General features: G+C 40.4%; 2 protein-coding genes across 2 annotated transcripts; one reads left to right on the top strand and one right to left on the bottom strand.

Moving 5' to 3' along the window:
- The first annotated feature begins 1,797 nt into the window (after positions 1–1,797).
- Positions 1,798–3,508, top strand: LOC124277474 (probable ATP-dependent RNA helicase DDX23). Its single transcript, XM_046713170.1, has one exon. The coding sequence runs from the start codon at positions 2,055–2,057 to the stop codon at positions 2,967–2,969; it is 915 nt and encodes a 304-aa protein (XP_046569126.1). The 5' UTR covers positions 1,798–2,054; the 3' UTR covers positions 2,970–3,508.
- A 5,973-nt stretch (positions 3,509–9,481) lies between these two features.
- Positions 9,482–17,325, bottom strand: LOC124277473 (universal stress protein Sll1388-like). Its single transcript, XM_046713168.1, has 4 exons — positions 17,168–17,325; positions 16,607–16,687; positions 11,315–11,421; positions 9,482–10,285 (listed from the first exon to the last, which is right to left on the bottom strand). Exons 1-4 carry the CDS (start codon positions 17,235–17,237, stop codon positions 10,088–10,090), a joined length of 456 nt encoding a protein of 151 aa, XP_046569124.1. The 5' UTR covers positions 17,238–17,325; the 3' UTR covers positions 9,482–10,087.
- Between the last annotated feature and the right edge of the window lie 1,022 nt (positions 17,326–18,347).

The raw sequence follows: 18,347 nt of genomic DNA, 5'->3' as shown, positions 1-18,347 counted from the left end.
ATCTTGTAATTGAAGAAGTCCGTCATAATCTTGCGCGAGGTCACCACATGAAGTAGCTAATCACCCAGCTTAAATTCGATCCCATACGTATCGTCAAACTCCGCTATATCGTCATTACAGTTGACTCGAAGTAAAACCTTGGTACCTTCGTATGGTTTCTGATTCATTTTTGTTCGGCTGTGTCGAAGTATCTAAAAAGCCCCTGAAACGTCGACACAACGATGTTTGACTGAATATATGTTTGACACAAGTCTTACTCAAACTGCCCCTCATTAACGCTTGTTCGACACAGAGCAATATAATTATCTGTAGATTTTCAAAATCTTCCCCAAAAGGTAAAAGATGTATCTAATATCCATTACACAGTCAAAAACTTCTTAACTCGAACTCGACTAACTCAACATCGATTACACATTGTGATCCAGCAACTGGGACTTTATTTGCTTTTCAAGAATATTTATATTCCGATTTCCATTGATGTGACGTATGGTCAAAACGATGTAATTGTATGTTAGTGAGAGAATTCCTACGGACAAGTTGGTCGAATGCATGACTACGGATAACTCGACAGCTTTGTGTTTATAGTCGTAAAGAGTTCGAGTCAACGAAACAGTAGACACAAATTATATGTACTGCACAGACATATCTTTGTCTATAGACATATCTTTGTAATGTGCAATTATCACAATCCTTTTTCACAGTTCATATAAAAAATATAAATTCAAATAACCAGGAAGTAAGCCATAAATATTGCGCAGAAGCGTCACTGCTATTTCCTTCTGAAGTTTGCATGTCGTTCAGTGTTTAACTTGTCGTCGTCAAAATAAAAAGATTGAGACACTGAGCTAAACTGTCAAAATTAACTGTTAATGTCTCTTAAACATAATTTAGCCTGTCTCCATAATCACATTGCGATAGTGGCGGACGATTTGTGCTGGAACTGTAACAGTCTGTCGACACCTTCATACTTCCCACGGGTACAATGAGGGCATGCTTGACGTTTCCGGATTCACGAAAGAATGGACGAAAACGACATTATCGCTTTAGAAATATTCATTGAAAAGCGACGAAACCCTTTACATAATCAAAGAATTGATCTTCAGTAACCCATGCTTGTCGTAAGAGGCGACTGGCGGGATCGGATGGTCAGGCTGGCTGACTTGGTTGACACATGTCATCGGTTCCAAATTGCGTAGATTGATGCTCATGCTGTTGATCACTGAATTGTCTGTTCCAGATTCGATTATTTACAGACCGCCGCCATATAGCTGGAGTATTACTGTGGGCGGCATAAAACGAAACTCACTTTACTTAATCATAAGATATCGCTAATAAAAGCAGAGCGGTCTGTAAAATCGACAATGTCTCAGCCAATGTCTCAGCCAAATAGTGGTGAAACGTTTAAACCACTGGTAACATACACCGTAGGAACGACGATATCTCAGCAAAATAACGATCACACGTAACAGAATCCAAATTCGTTTACGACCACAAGTAGTTTTTCATCGTTTCGTATTGAGGTCGTACCGGTCTCTTCAAGATATATATAGCGTACTGTACTATTGTTAGCTCTTGGTCGCCTATAGCTGTGTGTGTGTGTGTGTGCAGTCACCCTTGACTACAGTATCGATTGCGATACCGTACTGCTAACGTTTGTCAACGAGCGTGTAGCGTTCGGTGTATATCAGGTTATATATGATGAGACACTAGTGTACACGCAATTTCGTCGCATTTGGAAACCATCAGCGACACACGCCTCAAGCAAGCATCATCGACACACGCCTGACATGGACGTAAGTGTGTAGACTGTCAGTCCGGATGAAAAGTATATTGTAAACAGCGGTTATAAAGTGGGAACAACGAATCGGAAACGAACACTGCATGAAGGCACGTCGAGAGGTAGAGATTATCAGAGAAGTGGATCTGACGCTGAAGGTCGTCATCGACGTAGACGCGGAGATAGAAGTCGCATCAGGAGCAGAGATAGAAGTGGCAGGAGCGGAGACAATCGCAGGGAGGAATTCCATTCCTCATCTGATGATATCGAAGGTGAGATGATAAATACCAATCATGTGAAAGCTGAAGACCATTCAATCGAACTGGAGGAAAATTCGAATCTTGAATTACCTTCACTTGATGATCACGTTGAAATTATGCAGAGGGGTAATCGTCACTGGGCTGAGAAATCTTTGCATGAAATGACCCAAAGAGATTGGCTTATCTTAAAATCGGATCATAACAAAGGTGAAAGTGCTCCTCATCCTTTGCGATCATGGGATGACCTCACAGTTCCTAGTTTTATAAGGGAGCTCATTGACAAAAGTGGATACAAAATCCCCACTCCCATTCAGATGCAAACAATTCCTATTGCTCTACAAAACAGGGATGTTCTTGGTGTTGCTGAAGCTGGAAGCGGTAAAACAGTTGCATACCTTGTTGCTCTTTTCGCATGGATTCACGGATTGCCAAAATGCGAGATGATGGGGAAATCGACCAAAGCTCCCGATGCTATTATTCTTACACCAACACGTCTGGTGGCTCAACACGTCAAGGAGGAATGTGATAAGTTTGGCGAAGTAAGTGGCATCCGAACCGCCACAGTCATCGGAGGTGTAAATTATAAGGAGCAAACCAACAAGCTTGATTCGGGCTGTGAGATTGTTGTCTCAACTCCAGGCCGACTCCTTTATGTTCTGGAGAAAGGTAGTCTTGTTCTCAACCAGCGGACGTGTGTTGTGATGGATGAAGTGGATGTTATGGTAGAATTTGGCTTTGAGTCCGATTTACGTAAAATCCTTGATATATTACAAGGAATGCCAGAAACAGAAGGTAGAGAAGAGAATGCGAAGAAATGCCACCAGACAGTCATGTTCACGTCTACCATGCCTCCCACGGTGGAGCGTCTCGCGTGTACCTTTCTGTATGATCCCTGTGTGGTACAGGTTAGATTCAATTCACATCCAAGATGATCACAGCCATCATTGTATCTACATGGCGACAGAAGAATGAGAAGCTGCTTGAGATCCTTCAGGACAGATTGGAAACACCTGTTACCATTTTCTGTCGGTAGGAAGGGAGGAGCGGAGGAAGTGACCAGCTATCTCAATAGAATGGACTTCACTGCTGCTGTGCTTCACGGAGGAAAGTGCATGATGCTGGGAGAGGCCGGTGTGACAGCTTTGAAGGAAGGATCCATATTGACCATGTACACATATTTCTGGTGAAGATATCAACATAATATTATCTAACGTGTCAACAATTATGAACTATATATACCACGGCAAGCTCTTTTGGAGAAAACTGAAAATAACACAGACTCCGTCATTACAAAGTAGAAGTGCCACTTCTCATAACAGCTGCTGCAGTTCGGAATAAGAAACATCTTTGGAAAAAGCACTGAGTGTACAGTTAAGTCACCTATGCCTATTTTGTCAACTACCCATCAAAAGTTTAGACTCACTGGTGTAAATGTAGCCACGTACTTTAGCCAACTGTTCTAAACTAAATTTGGCAAAATATTCCATACTGTTTAAAGGTATTGTTTACACATGAACTGATGTATTGTAAAATAAATTCGTAACGTTGAAATGAATATTGTCATGAGTTCAATAAATGATGAAACTCAGTGACAATTGGCGAATTCTTAACAAAGCTTTACATCAAAACTCTGTTCACATGCCCAATATTTGCACATGCTCTACAGCATTTTGATGCATGATCCTTGAGCATCTGCATATGATGTGCAGTTGGTTCTCCCAAGTTAGTGGAGAACTTCAGCTTCGAAGTAACACACACACACACACACACTTATATATATATATATATATATATATATATATATGTAGTGAGTGCGTTAAGTGTGTCTAAACCTTTGATGGGTAGTAGATACTTTTGCTCAGGCAGGTTTTAGGGTAAAAACAGTGTTACAGTTTCCTTCTTGACGGATGAAGATTCTCATCTCTTCTATAGTTTGGCATGAAATGCATGTGGACCCGTTTTTTTTGTAAATATCTCTTCATCCAATGACCCAATCGATCTCAAACTGTGCAAGTGGATGTTTTGTCAGACAACCTAATCACATTGTAAATCACCGATTTTATGCATTTGTATTAAAGAATCTGTCTATGTAACTGTCAGCAAAATAAACAGCAGAACGCAAACTGCTTGCAGAGGGAGGGAGCCAATGACCTGTAACAGCGGCAGTGTTGGGTCATAAAGGTAAATGCACGTGCAGTTCATGATAGTTACCTGTCCACATGCATTTCATGCCAAACTATACATCCTGAAGCAGATGTTTCTTGCTACTTCTTCAACAAGTTGTCCTCCCGAATTGGCTAATCATCCAACTGCCCAGAACAAAAAATCTGCTTGACAAATTAACAATAAGAAATCTGAACGCTATTCATTGACATTGGTGATATAATCTTAACTATTTATGTCTGTAAATTCAGACCATTTGCCATCATTTACTTTTGGTGGAAGAAATTTAAAAAAACGTTAATTGAGAGTTGATTGTACTATTATGATTAGGAGCAAAAACAGCTGTGAGTGAGTACGCCCCCTTTTTAACAATATCCCGGCGGAGGACACAAGAAATGAGCTTCACGCATTATGCAAATGACGAAAAAACGGGTTTTTGGCGTGAAGGGGTAAGGCTTTTACCACTTGGCTATCACTGCCTCTGAAAACAGCAGTGGGACGAATATGAATAGATGAATGGATCACCGAAAACCTCTAGCAACAAACCTGGATATACTTCTGAATAATTTGCATTCATAAAACTGTCATTTCCATGCTTGAGAGTGAGCTGTAACTCAACGCTTTGCTTGGGGAGGAGGGACAGCTCGTCACGCCGAAGACCCGGGTTCGATTCCCCACATGGGTACAATGTGTGAAACCCGTTTCTGGTATCGCCTGCCGTGATGTTGCCGAACAATATTAAAAGCGGCGTAAAACCATACTCGCTCTCTCTCACTCTGGTAGACGGATCGCCAAAAGCCCTCGGTGTAACAGTCCCTCGAAGAATTGAACAGAACTCTGTTTAGAAATGAACTAACTGGTTCCTTGTCCGGAGTCCACGCACACGCACACGCACACGCACACACACACGTTCACAAACACGAACACGCACGCACGTACGCACGCACGTGAGACAGCGTTTCACAGCAAAATCTCATCGTGGTGTAACAATGCTTTGAAGCATACATAAAATAACACAGACTCCGTCATTACAAAGTTGAAGTGCCACTTCTCATATCAGCTGCTGCAGTTCGGAATAAGAAACATCTTTGGAAAAAGCACCGAGTGTACAGTTAAGTCACCTATGCCTCAACTATTTTGTCAACTATTTATTCACTACACTACACACTACTGTATTTGTAATGAGAGGTGGTGCTCGGTCCGTGTACCCTGGATAGTTAGACAAAGCGTTAATCCGCATTCAGCAATATTCCAACAACATCACGATTAACCGATATTAGTTTTGCTCTCGTGGTGGATATGACTAAAATACGACACCAAAATTTATTGGTTGGTTGGTTAAATATAGGAAGGCAATAGTCGCTTTTTGACAGAGATGGGTGGAACACATCAGAGTGCAGACAAATGCGGTGAATGTAAAAGTGTCGACAGGAACACAAAGATCAAATACTGGTGTAGCGTTCACAAGCACCAGCACTTCAGTTGTTCCGTGTAGTAAGGTTACACTACAATGGATCACCGAGTCACCGGAGACTGGTTCTGTCACTGTCATCCCTACGGTTTGTTTCCTTTGTTTGAGATGGGGGGTTGGGGTAGCCTAATGCTTAAAGCTTTCGCTCGTCAGGCCGAAGACCCGGGTTCGATTCCCCCACTTGGGTGGAAAATGTTAAGCCCATTCCTGATGTTGCCCGCAGCGATATGGCTGGAATATTGCTAAAAGCGAAGTAAAACCCATCCTCGATAATCTCCAGGGTATACGTTACGATCACTCTCCACTATACCCTGGATGCATCCATGGCTTGGCCCCATAATTATATTACCTCCCAAGGGCCGGCTCCGCATTCTCACAGTAGCCAATCAGCTAAGCCGCCATTACATCCGAGCTTGCCAGTGTCAACAAAGATAGCCGTCGCAGTCGCGAAGGTTAGTTCGCAGTGCCACTCAGATTTGTGAGGAAATAATACAGCCAAATTGACAGATCTGAAACTTTCAAAAAATATATAAAATAACTCCTTCTACCTCTTTCAGAGTACCTCGGCATCAATTGTGTTGCCAAGTTTAAACGGTTAGATAATTTAAGAAGCGAAAGTGAGTTGTGATTGGTTCGCTCAACTTCCCAGCGTAGACACCTGATTGGATAAAAGCCGGCCAAGGGAGGTAATATAATTATGGGTCCAAGCCGTGGATGCGTCCAGGGTATAGTAGAGAGTGATCGTAAGGTATACCCTGGAAATTATTGAGGATGAGTAAAACCAGACTCACTCACTCCTTGTTGACAAGAAGAGGTCTCGGAAACTTGGAGTCTCCAAAATTCTAAAATGTACTGAAGGTGGTTTAATCGCATATGTACAACGTGAGAAGCCTATGTTTGGTGTCCCTTGGCGTTATATTGCTGGAATATTGCCAAGTCACTCACCCTCTCTTAGGGACCAGTCCTAATTAATGGCTAGTGGGGGTGATGATGATTTGAAGGGGATCATCCATTTTGTTCTGTGGAGGTGTGTCATTGATTTTGTACATGACACGCAACGGGGGGTTGGGGTGGGGGTGCTGTGGGTCAGTTGCTTTGTACCTAAATTTTTAAATTTTAGGGAGGATGGTGTCATTCACATTGCATGATATTATGCTTCTCCATAAAAATCAACATATCTCACTCCCTAAATGGTTTATTGCTTTGACATTATTTCTTTTGTATTTTTGTAATGTCCACCAGAGACTTGATACCGATATATGAGTACTGCTTCTTGACACATAGAGAATAAACAGGTTGATCTTTATTTTGCGTTCATGTACAATTGTAGACTTTTCCTGGAAATGATGTATTCTCGATGTTTAACATTCTGCTAATCACACTTCAAATCTCAACCGGAAGTAATCAAATCAGAAACCTAGCAAACACAACGCAGCCGCCTGGAACTGTCATGGAACTAAGAAGGAGCTGTATTGGTAACCGACTTTAAATGTAAACAATTCCTCTCCTCCTAAACTTACACTTCCTGTACCCGTATATGACATAAGCTGGTGGGAACATTTGATGCACTGTATCAATGTTTGATATTGGCCTCTGTCGTTCTGCAAAAATGCTTTGTAATACAAGGCAATTGTCCTGTGTTCAGAGTCTCATTAAACTGTGTGACCAGATACGTTGCACTGTCTAGCCCACAGACCAGACACATTACATTGTGTGATTCGCAGACCAGGCAGACACATTACACTGATGTGTGCGTGCGTGCGTGCGCGCACACGTGCATGCATGCGTGTGTGTGTGTCACTCACTCTGGTTTTCGGTTAATCGTGGATTTTAGACAAAAATACCACATTTCCATTGAAACTCAATGTTACCTGAAGATTTAACTCTACGAAAACATTTGAAATCTTAGCCTGCATGTTCGCCATACTTTCGCGGTACTTTCTGCACGTAAACCGTCCTCCGATTTAAATCACCGTGTGTATCATAACACCCAGTGTCTGTAACTGATGGAAATGTTGCGTGGGTCCACAGCATGGCCTACTGGATCGACATCGTCTATCGCTACCGTGTATCAGATATGCCCACAAGTTTCCACTCACTCCAATCATCAGATATGGATATGTAATTGACAGAGTGGCTCATTCACAGACCACTTGTAAAATCCAGTGATTCAAATGTCAGCCCAAGTACATGACCTATACACGACGTTACCTTATGTCGATATCATGCAGCACTTATGCTTTTATTGTACGTGTATTGATGTGTCTATTTGACCTGTCGAAATATATAACAATGTTGGTCAGTAAAAACACCGCTGTGTCGAACTAAAAGGGCCCACGTAAAAACTTCGAGTTATCCGAGGTTCTACACAACCGAAAAGAGACTACTAGAGAAGGAATAGAAGGAGTTGACTTTTACTTCGACACAACCGTATGTTCAGACATGAAAGTTCGACACGAAGATATTTGACTGTATTACCCATAAGCATTATCGGACATGGTGGGCTGTCTAAGGCGCCAGGCTAATGATCCAGCGACTTTGTGGTGCCGGGATCGAGCTCACATGTGACCGGGTGTAAAAACCTTGGAGTCAACTTTGTGTGCAGACTCTTTAAGTGTTGTCACAACCCCTAGAGGTACATTACACAAACCTGTGCACTTAAAGGAAGCCACGAATCCATTGGTACATGACCAGATGTTGGATACATTTGCAAACATCTAGTTGCGGGCACAGCAACGTGCAGTAAACGTGCAGTACTGTGACTATGTGTCCATCCAGTCCATCCAGCTGTAAATGGGTACCTCGTAAGGATGGGAAAGTCGCAATAACTTGGTGCGTATAATGGCTGCAAGAGTTGTATGATCCAGTGGGAGTTGAGATTGATAAGATGTGCCGCTGAGATTGACATCCAGTGACCGTTGGTAGAAACAGCGCCTTGGATATGTGCGCTATATAAATATCCGAATTGTATTAATAAATTACCTTGACGAATAAATTATGTCTCATTATAAATGGACTGATTTTAGCATAAATCTCCTGCGATTGTACCAAGTATATCGTTGCTTTCTGTTTCATGAATGTCATAATATTCGTAACATTATTAATCTTTTCATTATAAACCCAAATCGATAATTCATTACCATTGTCATGCATGAGTTCGCACGGTCCACCTAAGAGAGGAATTAAGAAATCAAACGTTTGCATGAGTTCGCCCGGTTCCACGAAGGAGGGGAATTAAGAAATCTAACGTTTACCTGAGTTCGCCCGGTCCACCAAGGTGAGGACTTTAAGAAATCAAACGTTTGCATGAGTTCGCCCGGTTCCACGAAGGAGGGGAATGAGAAAATCAAACGTTTACACGAGTTCACCTGTTGTGATACCTGGGTATATTTTTAGCAAATGCTATATTTTGTACAAACCTAATACATACATGTTTACACCCTTAATGGCGATTAACTTGATCTGGTGATTTGGCTGATCGCATGTCCTTGTGTCAAAATATACGAAAGTGACAAAATCCTTTCCGTATTCATAAGAAACCTAAATGCAACACTTAAGTTCGACTTAATAACTTTACAACTTCATACCAACTCCATGGAATCGTTCACGCTTTCGTGTCAAGGTCATTGACGTAACATGTCGGCAATGGGTCTGGCGTTAGCATGTCAACACATTAGTGATATAATATCGACGTCATTTACATATTTTTTTATTCTTTCTCCCCTTCTGCTTTGTCAATAATCACGAAGTAACACAAACATATATTTCATCACATTTATATAGATATTCGTATTTCAACAAAATTATTTTGTGTGAGAACTTCATAACATCATTATGAATGATGACACTATACACATTTAGAATAATACAATATATAACATTCTGACATGTACAAGCAGACAACCCAACATATTTCATATCATTTACAATTTATCAGTAATCACTTAAGTCCATGGAATTATCTTACATAGAAATAAGTTCTGGTATATTAGCACAGACATAAAATGTAATGAAACATTGTGAATCCTTAAAATAAAATACTTTCATCACAATTTGAGAAATTTTCAGAAAATTGTCCCGCCACACTCGACAGTTGAATATATCAACATCCACAATATACATACATAAAGTATTTATCAATTACTTTGTTCAAAGGCATATTGTTTCATAGCTTCACTATGCCGAAGAATATATTGATATGTATTTTAGTCTTTGATCACAACATATGTGCGTCAGCTCACTACGAATGGTATAAGGACGTGCGCCTTACCACGAGACATGGCTCATCCATTGTCACGCTACGACGCGGGAGTACGTCATCCATTATCTCATCCCATTGCTAGTGTAACATCAGAGTTCAACTAAAAGTCGCTATAGAAACCATGCACCGACACATCGTCATTCGTGGTTGTGTGTTTACTGTCCCTGTTTGATGATGATGACGGGGACGTTGGAATGGTGAAGGACGTAGTCACTGACGCTGCCTAAAAACGTCCTCCGGATTTTCCCCAATCCACGTGTACCCGTCACAATCATTTTGGCTTTCTCCTCCTCGGCAATCTTCACGATTACCTCCCCTGGCGTTCCACCCATACTCCGAACCTTACCGCCAATCTGTTTCAAGAAAAGCATAAATAAAAGCGACAAAACCATTTCAAAGACACAAGTAATCTCTTCCACCAAAAACAAAGGTGACTGCACGATTCTGATAATATCATGAGAATGTTTTAAGAAACACAATTAAACAACAATGATTTCATCGTGGCACATGTCACAAACACATGCAAAGTCAGGTCAATTGTCCACCTGAGAAATATCACGGTAGCATATGGTCAGCCAAATAGGTCTTTGCTCCGGAGACCCGTGAAGATCCGGGGTAGAATAGGTCTTCAGCAACCCATGTGCTTGCCACAAAAGGCGACTATGCTTGTCGTAAGAGGCGACTAACGGGATCGGGTGGTCAGTTTCGCTGACTTGGTTGACACATGTCATCGTTTCCCAATTGCGCAGATCGATGCTCATGCTGATGATCACTGGATTGTCTGGTCCAGACTCGATTATTTACAGACCGCCGCCATATAGCTGGAATATTGCTGAGTGCGGCATAAAAGTAAACTCACTCACTCACTCACTTTGCTCCGGACATCGCTTGGCCACTGGTTCGTAGACATGTCTTCCACATGTTTATTATTAATGATTCAGAAAACTTGTAGTCTGACCTTAAATATTGTAACCTTGATGAAGCAACTTATGAGAGAACTTAACAAGAGTCTAGGACGCTGAGTGAAACCTTCGTAGAAAAAGCATGCTCACTTGCGCCTCAAAATGTTGTAGACACAAAAAGATGGAATATTGTTAGGCACTAAGGGAAAGCTGACGATTCAAAAACTGAAATCATCCTCTTGCCATACAGTCTAGTGCCCAGTGTTCATTCTGAATATTTACCTGAAGCGTTTAGGTTTAACGTCTTAGACAAATGACATTTGTTTCACTTGTCTTGTCCACTTCACATGCATCAAGAAACAGATCAGCAATGACAGGGGCACATGTGGATGCCAGGACTTCACATTAGTTTTTCTCAGTTAACTTAGATAGCATCTGTGTTCATTTAGGTTCTCGTACTCTCTTGTTGTAAGCACGTACCCCCACTTTCTTCAGCCTCTCCCCCAGCTGCTCTATGAATTCTTTGATCCTATGTTGTTCCACCTCCAGTTGGTCTGCTACTATAGCTATGTCAGTCATCACCATACCTGGAGCACACAACATAGGACATTTGAATGATGCAGTATGTACACATATTGTAGATATTATGATAACATATGAGATATCAACATAATGCTTTATTACTAAGTAAGAAAATATATTACGCGTATGCAATTTCAGTTAAACGGCAATATACAACACAAACAGAAGTGAGTGAGTGAGTGAGTAAGTTTTACACCGCACTCAGCAATATTCCAGCTATATGGCGGCGGTCTGTAAATAATCGAGTCTGGACCAGACAATCCAGTGATCAACAGCATGAGCATCCATCTGCGCAATTGGGAACCGATGTGTCAACCAAGCCAGCGAGCCTGACCACCCGATCCCGTTAGTCGTCTCTAAAAGGGTCGACAAACAAGGGTTACTGAAGGTTCATTCTAACCCCGACCTTCACGGGTCACAAACAGAAGTATCACAGGAGTTAAGAAAACAATATCACATACTCACGTACTCACACAAATACATAGATAAAATACAGATATAAATACCAATAGATATATAATTGACCATTATTTTAGTATATCCAGTGTTGACTATATGCAACGAGTACTCCATGTGAAACATATACTAACATCTAGTCTCCTAAATGAACATATTTTACAGAAAAGAGTAGATAATCTAGGCTTGCCACACATTCTAGACTTGCACAGGCTGCATTTGGGAATATTTGTTTTAGGGTCTGTATGACAGACTAAAGTATGGAATCCTGGAAGGGATGTGTTGTCGCATTGTCGCGCGTTCGTTAATTTCGCCTCATTTTGCTTGTTTTTGAGAGAGCGACAATGCGACAATGTCCCTTCTCGGATTCCATGGTACTAAAGGTATGCCATCACCATGAAATAGGTATGATACGAGGTGTTCAGGAAAGGGTGGGCTTACACAGGCCATTTAGTATACCCCTTTGTGGCAAGTAAAATTTAGACAGAATAAATGTATAGACATAACTGCATTTCCCATATACCAGACACTTGAACTTATTGACTTATTCCGCTTTGTAATGCTAGCCCACTGAAATTAGATAGGCCCGTATGTATGAAGTGCACACAGTATAGGATCATTTGAACAGTAGAGTCACATTTCATTTCAATCCGATTCTACTCTTCACGGCATATTCGAAGCATAGCATAACATATCTTGATAAGTTGTGGTTGCTTTAAGGCGAACTGTTTTATTTTATGTACCAAGTATTTATTTGGTATGTATTGCTTTCTAATGTTCTTTAAGGCTGTACATATAGTTAGGAAATGGTATTAAGTTACAATATAAACCTTCTCTTTCAGATTTTGCAATTTTATTATGTCTCCCGTTATCAGCCTTATACATCCAACTCGACCAGGAGCTAAGTCGGTTATAATTGCAAATATGCACAAGGTCGAATCCATTAATTAGTTATCTGCTTCAAGGCTAATTTTAAAACTTGCACAGGATTCATATCTGGTGCTAGATGCTAATATATTTGTGAATTCTTGGCGGTACATATCTTTTAATTTGGTTTGAATGTCACGAAAACTAATTTAGCTATACATCCAACGTCTTGGTAGACCCAAGCAAGCAAGCAGAGCATTGGCCAGTTCTGTCTACCTTTTGAATCAGGATTAACTAACATTTCACCTTACTCGGAAGTTTATCGGATAGGATGTGAAGTAGTTTTAGCCAGGAGTTAATAAGTTAACCCAACTATCTACAACAATGGGTATGGTTCGCATTCTACTGAGGCCATTACATTAGGACTGTTAATGCATGTACCCAGATAATGTTTACATTAGAGAAATTGGACCCTCTCTACCACCTCTCGTTTTCGATGTCCCCATATTTCCCATCCACAAAGAAGGATGGGTTTCATTTTTATTATATATTGTCAAAAATATTCCAAGTGGGACTTTTCCATTGCCCAAACTAATATGAAAACATTCAATGATGGCCTTTTCCCATTTATCGCCAAATGTGATTCTGCTCATCAATAGTCCAAGGTCATTATATTCTGAATCAATTTCATTACGATATCGATAAAACCATTTTCTACCTTTACGAAGAACAATTATTTTTATTTTCGAAAGGTTGACATTTAACTGCCACGATTGTAGGACATACTCGATCAGAAATAAAAATAACGTAATCAGCAAACATTAGTAGAAAAGAATGTATGTCAGTCAGGGAATAATTGTTCTTCTCTTCGACATGTGTCAAGATCATCGGCAGTCAACTCATTGTTCAAAAATGTAAATAAAATGGGGTTTAATACACAGCCCTGTTTCAGTCCAATATGACATACAAAATACTCAATAAAACCAGCGTTACACCATACGTATGTTGTAACAGACTAATACTAAAAAATCAAAAAAAATAATATGAAGACCATATTTTAGGAGAACATGTGGTAACATAAGTTTATTTCTTCCAGTAGAATCAATTGCTTTGTTAAGGCCCACAAGGTCTATAGGAATGGATTGGGTGACTTGGTCGATTGCGTGTCAGCGTACACATAATGCTCATGTTATCAACCACAAGCTTGTCTGGTCCAGACTTTATCATTTACTAATCGCATGCGGGTACTTCTTAAATTATTGTATGGAGATGTAATACCCTGGATATACGAGGATGATAGCTAATACTAGGTATAGCTAATGTGTGATATCTACAAAGCGTCTCAATGGGCATAGTGTGTGATATTAATAACGTTGTCCTTGTCCTCTGATGTAAAGTTGGTGTATAAATACATTATGGTATTACGTTGTCCTTTACCTCGGATGTAACGATGACGGTGTATAAATACATTGTGATATTACGCTGACCTTGACCTCTGATGTAACGATGGCGGTGTATAAAATATTGTGATGTAAGGTTGTCTTGACCTCTGATGTAACGATGACGGTGTATAAATATATTGTGATATTACGCTGACCTTGACCTCGGATGTAACGATGACGGTATAAAAATACATGAGAGTCCGGACACAAACACGCTGATATGTGCATGTGAGGTCGGCTGTTCTCACTGAGCTTGTCGAGAACTGATAACATCGGTAACAATCAAGAAATGTCTCCTGTCATCAACCTGTTGATTTGTCCCTCGAAATAAGTAGAGCTCTGTGTTGCCTGTAATTGTATTGCAACATGTCGCCATTTGCATTTTAGGAAACTTGAAGATGTATCTTAAATATTTAATGTTGAATATGACGAGTTGAAAACATTTTGACACAGTCTCCGTGGTCGAGTGGATGGAACGTCTGATTGGAGAGCGGAAGGTCTGTGTTCGATACCAATACCAGTCCATACCAATAGATGTTAAGATATGCTGTTTGTTGTTACCTCAACCTTTCGTCGGCATTATTGGTACAAAACAAAACCTGGTTGGCTGGGAGTGAGTCCACATAATGTGTCTGAGTGGAGTATCCATATTCAACAACGGTGTGTTATTTCAGTGGGCGAGCACTGCCTACAAAGCGACATAAGACTCTACTACTTCCTGTTCCATATTTCATTCCGACATGACAACGATGATATATATACAGTCAGACCTCGTTAATACGAACACTTTGGTTTTTATAAAAAAAACCGTTCGGATAGTGAAACGTTCGTACTGCTGAAACCACAGTATATGCACCGAGTTACTTCCCCTTGATATCTTTCCTTACTATCGAGACTCTGAGGTCATAGATGAAGCCTATGTTTATGAAGGAAATTATAATCCTACTGTTGATAAATATGAAGTTTATTTTTATAATGTTATTCAAAAAGTATGGCGATTTTTTTCCATTTGTGACATGTCATAACATGCCAGTGCCTTTTTCTTTTATATTTTCATTTTTACGTCATCAGAAAATTATTATAAAAAAGATTTCTTAAATAATATGTATGGTTGCCTATTTCCCGATATCAGTGGCTTTCCGCTCGGTAACATGACATAACAACGGAAAATACCTCCGTTTTCGAAGCGTCGTATGAATAACATGGGAGGCGAATCGTTTGATGTCGGGTATCGTTCGAAAGCTCTGAACATCAACAACATCACTGTACTTCTATGTATTCTTTCCCATCCTCCCTTTATTTGTAGGCCGAAATAGCGTAGAATTATCATGAATTTTAATCTTAATTAAAACAAATCTACGGATATACAAGAATATGTATTCGACTGTATCCCCTGTTGGATGTAGATCGGACAGGTTGTATATAATTTCCAAAACAATATAATCCCTCGGCCTCAATTAGGTGCATTTGGGAAAAGTCGTTTAAGCTCGTTTTCTAGATTCAGAAATCACATATATTGCTACGAACGCTTCGCGCAGTCTTATCGAATAATGTAAACTCCTCACTGCTGACCTATTGACCTATCGAGGTGACCTCGAATATACATGCAGAGAGGTATCATAAAAAAAACATATTAAATTAGATTGACCGAATGTCAATACAGAACTTTATTCAACTGAAACAAACATATAACTCGAACGCAGTTGACAGTTGACTAAAAACAATCTCATGCTCAAACAGATGAAGAAGTAAGAATATACTCCGAAACGTCGCGTTCCCTATAATAAAGTTGATATCCATTCATTTTCACCTTTAATGTTTAATCGATTCTAAAGACTCACTCTCTTACTGACTTTATGTGCACGTACAGTCAAATTACCAAACACAACGTGTTCCCTACTTTGGCCCAGGCAGCCCGACACAACAGAATAGATTAACATCATAAGTACTTGTACAGTAGCCTTCTGATATAACGAACTCGACTGGAAACATTCGTTGTCGTTCATTATACGCATTTCCACTAAAATATAAGTGAGTGGGTATGGTTTTACGCCGCTTTTAGCGATATTCCAGCAAAATCAAGTCGAGGGACACCAGAAATGAACTTCACACATTGTACCAATGTGGGAAATCGAACCCGGGTCTTCGGTGTGATAAGCAAATGCTTTAACCACTAGGCTACCCTATCGCCCCAATCTAAAATATAATGTGGCCGGAACAAAAAGCAGTTCGTTATATCCGTCAGTTCGTTATATCCGCCAGTTCGTTATATCCGTCAGTACGTTATATCCGTCAGTACGTTATATCCGTCAGTACGTTATATCCGTCAGTTCGTTATATCCGTCAGTTCGTTATACCCGCCAGTTCGTTATAAGCGTGTTCGTTATAAACGTAGTTTAATGTTTATGGCGTTCATATATCTTACTTGAGTGGACAACAGCCTGATATTCTGGACAGTGGACAAAGATGACGTGGTCTTTTGCTTTGTGAATATTGTCCATATACCCTGTGGAGAAGCAATGAATATATTACCTATGTATAAATGTATGCGGAAATATTACTGTAAATATATTAATTATTTCATTGTAAACAGAAAATGGACAGGTAGCTCATCCACAGAATGCAAAGTCTGCTTGAATGGACTACTATCACACTGCAGAATTCATATAATGAATATTCAGAAAGTTAAATGATGGATTTCTGATATGGCACATTAAAAGAATGATGTCGAATAGCATACACAAATATCTCACTATATTATGTTCACAAACATTTAATAGAATAGCGTAATAAAAAAACATCTGCATTCTGTATGAGGAGGGCTGATAAGAGAAGAAGAAAAAGAGACGCTATCTGCCCCACTAGTGTTCACATTAGTCTACACATATCACACATGCTCGTGACACGTGTGATACTCGAGGAGTAGAACGTAATCCCACCCTCCGTACAAACAATACTTCCTGTTTAGGATTCAACTCACACTTACATTGAAAGGCATAGTCCGAGTTCTCGCTCCCGTCCATCGCTATGGCTACAACTCGCTTGGCGTCGGCCATCTTGAACAGGTTCTTGTGAATGGATTTCTCTGTACGTCGTCACTCGCCTTTCTTGTTCGAAGTGAGCATATCTCTAAGTCACGTGACACTACGAACGAGGTTACATGATAGCACAAGTCAGCACACTGGACATACGTTGGTGACGATGTTGTGATGTCAGAAAAAAATATGAACTATATGACACAACGTGTGTATTTTTTTATTGACTGATTTGTTTGTTTGTTTGCTGATTAACGCCACACTCAGCAATATTCCAGCTATATGGCGGCGGTATGTAAATAATCGAGTCTGGACCAGACAATCCAGTGATCAACATCATGAACACCGACCTACGCAATTTGGACACGATGACGTGTGCCAATCCAATCAGCACGGCTTGCTAAAGACCAATTCTAACGGTGATTTTCACGGTATTATCGACTGATTCTTCACGTTACCTTTACAGTGTAAATGAGTTACTGGGCTGGGTGTAATACAGTTTTATAATACTTACGCGAATAACTGTCATGCGTTTTACTATGATGTTTAAATCAGAAACCTGGGAAGATTTTCTTATTATATTGTTAGATGATTTATAATCCGGAGCGGTGGGGTAGCCTAGTGGTTTAAAGCGTTCACGCTCGTCACCATGAAGACCCGGGTATTATTCTCCACGTGGGTACAGTTCACCCATTCATCTCTAATCTTTTTCTTCAGACTAGGGGCGGTGGGGTAGCCTTATGGTTCGCTCGTCACGCCAAAGACTTGGGTTCTCTTCTCCACATGGATACAATGTGTGAAGCTCATTTCTGGTATCTCCCGTCGTAATATTGTTCGAATATTGCTACAAGCGGTGTAAAACCCATCTCAATCACTCACACAAGGTCACAAGCTGCTTCCTTGACTGACACAGGCTCAAGCAGCTACGATGAATGCTGTTCATACACTCGCACTCCAAGAAGTGTGTTCGCTCGTCACGAGGAAGGTCCGGGTTCTGTTCTCCACATAGATACAATGTGTGAAGCTCATTTCTGGTGTCTTCCGCCGTAATATTGTTCGAATATTGCTACAAGCGGCGTAAAACCCATCTCAATCACTCACACAAGGTCACAAGCTGCTTCCTTGACTGAC

Source organism: Haliotis rubra, unplaced genomic scaffold (genome assembly GCF_003918875.1).
Source record: "Haliotis rubra isolate DU_JTF1 unplaced genomic scaffold, ASM391887v1 Scf222, whole genome shotgun sequence".
Taxonomy (NCBI): domain Eukaryota; kingdom Metazoa; phylum Mollusca; class Gastropoda; order Lepetellida; family Haliotidae; genus Haliotis; species Haliotis rubra.
Note: the sequence above shows the minus strand (reverse complement) of the source record. Positions and strands in the feature narration are given on the sequence as shown.

Bases quoted from the DNA above. Each gene is read 5' to 3' on its own strand.
- LOC124277474 (XM_046713170.1), top strand. From the start codon at position 2,055: ATGATAAATACCAATCATGTGAAAGCTGAAGACCATTCAATCGAACTG.
- LOC124277473 (XM_046713168.1), bottom strand. From the start codon at position 17,237: ATGGCCGACGCCAAGCGAGTTGTAGCCATAGCGATGGACGGGAGCGAG. The intron at 16,688-17,167 runs GTAAGTGTGAGT...GCTTCTCCACAG, and splicing joins CTCGGACTATGCCTTTCAAT to GGTATATGGACAATATTCAC. The intron at 10,286-11,314 runs GTACGTGCTTAC...TTCTTGAAACAG, and splicing joins AGAGGCTGAAGAAAGTGGGG to ATTGGCGGTAAGGTTCGGAG.